General features: G+C 50.6%; 1 protein-coding gene across 1 annotated transcript in view; it reads left to right on the top strand.

Moving 5' to 3' along the window:
* The window catches only part of Slc25a19 (solute carrier family 25 member 19), a 14,420-nt gene that overhangs the window by 9,333 nt on the left and 2,435 nt on the right, over nucleotides 1-2,652 (top strand). Inside the window, exon 5 of the mRNA XM_005350734.3 lies at nucleotides 1,561-1,744. Within this exon, the coding sequence (XP_005350791.1) occupies nucleotides 1,561-1,744 (184 nt within the window). The remainder of the gene's footprint in view (nucleotides 1-1,560; nucleotides 1,745-2,652) is intronic.

The raw sequence follows: 2,652 nt of genomic DNA, 5'->3' as shown, positions 1-2,652 counted from the left end.
CTGGTTCTGGGCTCGCCTGCTCTGGGCCCCTGAGGGTGCTGGTTCGGTTGCTGGTTCTGGGCTCGCCTGCTCTGGGCCCCAGCGGGTGCTGGTTCGGGTTCTGGTTCTGGGCTTGCCTGCTCTGGTCCCCTGCAGAGCCGAGAAGCACAGAATCACTCACACAGGAGGCCCTAAGCTCTGCTTCCTCACCTCCCAAAAGAGCAGTGACTGCAGAATTCTCTAACAGGCTCATTTCCTTGGCATGCACTGGAACCTGCTTACAGTAACCCGATGCTAGCCTCCGTGGCGTTTTCTGTTCTTCAGCCTTCTCCCCACCTTCCTGCTCGGAGGAACTTGATGCCAGCCTGTACAGCATTTTCTGTTGTTCTTCAGCCTGCTTCCCACCTTCCTGGGAAGGAACTTGAAATGAACCATCCACTCTTTGTGGTGTTGTTTGTGATTTCCTTGGGAGACCTGGGCAGGGTTTTTTTTCTTGCAGGTGGCTTTCCCTGGAGGTGGCCCAGTGGGCTGCAGAGTCCAGGTGGCTCCTTTGCGGTCCGCAGGATGCTGCTGGGATGTGTGTGGGTGTTTTGCCTGCATGTGTGTCTGTGTACCACATGTGTGCAGCGCCCACATGCCTGGAAGAGGGTGTGGTATCCTCTGAAGCTGCTGCCATGTGGATGCTGAGAACCGAACCTGGGTCCTCTGCAAGAGCAGGAAGTGTTTGCTGGCCCAGGTCCCTAGTCCCAGGACACATCCCTTTATATACTCATGAAGGAATACCAGCCATGGAAATTTCTAGGAAGGAAGTTGTCAGGAAGCCACAGCCTTTTATTAGTTTGTTTGTTTTGGAGACAGGGTCTCCCTGTGTTGCTCAGGCTGGCCTCAAGCTCTTTTCTTTTCTTTCTATTTTTTTTTTTTGAGACAAGGTCTTATTATATATACAGCTTGATATGTAGAGCAGGCTGGCCTTTAAAAGAGAGAGAGAGATACCTGCTTCTGCACCAGCTATGCCCAGCTGGCCTCAAACATTTTTTTTTAAGATTTGTTTTTGTGTACAGTTATTTGGCCCACCTTTATTCCTGTACACTGTGTACATGCAGGACTAACGGAGGTCAAAAGAGGGTGTTAGATACCCTAGAACTGGTGTTACAGACAGTTGTTAGTTATTGTGTGAGTGCTGGGAACCAAACCTGGGTCCTCTGGAAGAGCGGCCAGTACTCTTCATCACTGAGCCATCTCTCCAGCCCCTGTCCACAAACTCTTGACCGTCCTGCCTCCATCCACTAAGTGCTTAGACTCTGATGTGCACCACCGCACCCCGCTGCCCTTTGGAAGTTTTGTTTTCTTTTCAGATGGGGTCCTATTCAGCTCAGGCTGGCCTTGAACTCCTGATCCTCCTGCCTCCACCTGTTAAGTGCTAGGATTACAACACGCATGTGCCTCCACACCCATCTCCCACTTACTTTATCCTTAGTTTTCCTAGACTGAAGAGGAAAAGTTAGCACTCCTGGCCGCTGGGTTTTAGATAAGAAACCACCTCACCCAGCTTACCCAGCGTGCACATTCCTTCCTGTGCAGATCTACAACACCCTCCGAGAGGCCGTGTCGACCATGTACAGGACTGAGGGCCCCTGGGTCTTCTACAAAGGCTTGGCTCCCACCGTGATTGCCATCTTCCCCTATGCGGGCCTGCAGTTCTCCTGCTACCGATCCTTGAAGCATGCCTATGACTGGGTTATTCCGCCAGATGGAAAGCAAACAGGTGAGGACCCCCACCCTGGCCTAGCCTGGGCCACAGCTTCTGTGAGCCTTGAAGACAGTGATTTTCCTGTCCGGAGCACCTGGCTCTGTGGTCTAGCTCGCACTTTGGGGGGCACTGCCTTCTGGCTCTTACACACTCACCCGTGCACTTCTGGGAGCAATTGCACTTTTATGTATTTACTTATTTATTTAGCTTTTGTGGTTTCCATTGTTTGTGGGGAAGGGGGACTCATGGGCTCTGTCTCCAGGTGACTGCTCAGAGGGCCCTGCCATCTAGCTGGCTCACGTCCCTGGTCCCTGCTGTCAGTCTTGCTTCAGTGGCTGTGCCTGCCGCTAGCAATGGTCAGGTTCCCTCTTGAGAAGGAGAATTTTTGTGGTGCTCGGGTTCGTGGTGGAGTACTAAGTCTGATGACTTTTTTCTTTTTGGTTTTGGTTTTTTGAGACAGGGTTTCTCTGTGTAATAAATAGCTCTGGTCATCCTAGAACTTGATCTGTAGAGCTGGCTGGCCTCGAACTCAGAGATTTGCCTAGTTCTGCCTTCTGAGAGATTAAAGACATGCACCACCACTGCCCAGCTCTGATATTTTTAATTCATATATTTTTAAAGATTTTTAATTACTTTATGTATGTCTGTGTATTATGTGTGTGCCTGGTGCCCTTGGAGACAGGAAAGGTTATTGGATCCCCAGGAACTGGAGTTACCAGCAGCTGTGAGCCATCATGAGAAAAGCAGCCAGTGGTCTTAACTGCCGCGCCATCTCTCCAGCTCTGGTTTATTTTATGTGTCTGCATGTGTTATGGCATCTGTGTGTGTTGTGTGTGTGTATAAGGGTACACAAGGGGGCCAAAAGATTCCCTGGAGTTGTAGTTCCAAGCAATTGTGAGTTGCTGATGTGGGTGCTGGGAACA

The sequence above is a fragment of the Microtus ochrogaster genome, chromosome 7 (genome assembly GCF_000317375.1).
Source record: "Microtus ochrogaster isolate Prairie Vole_2 chromosome 7, MicOch1.0, whole genome shotgun sequence".
Lineage (NCBI taxonomy): Eukaryota > Metazoa > Chordata > Mammalia > Rodentia > Cricetidae > Microtus > Microtus ochrogaster.
This window is presented reverse-complemented; position numbering and strand designations above follow the sequence as displayed.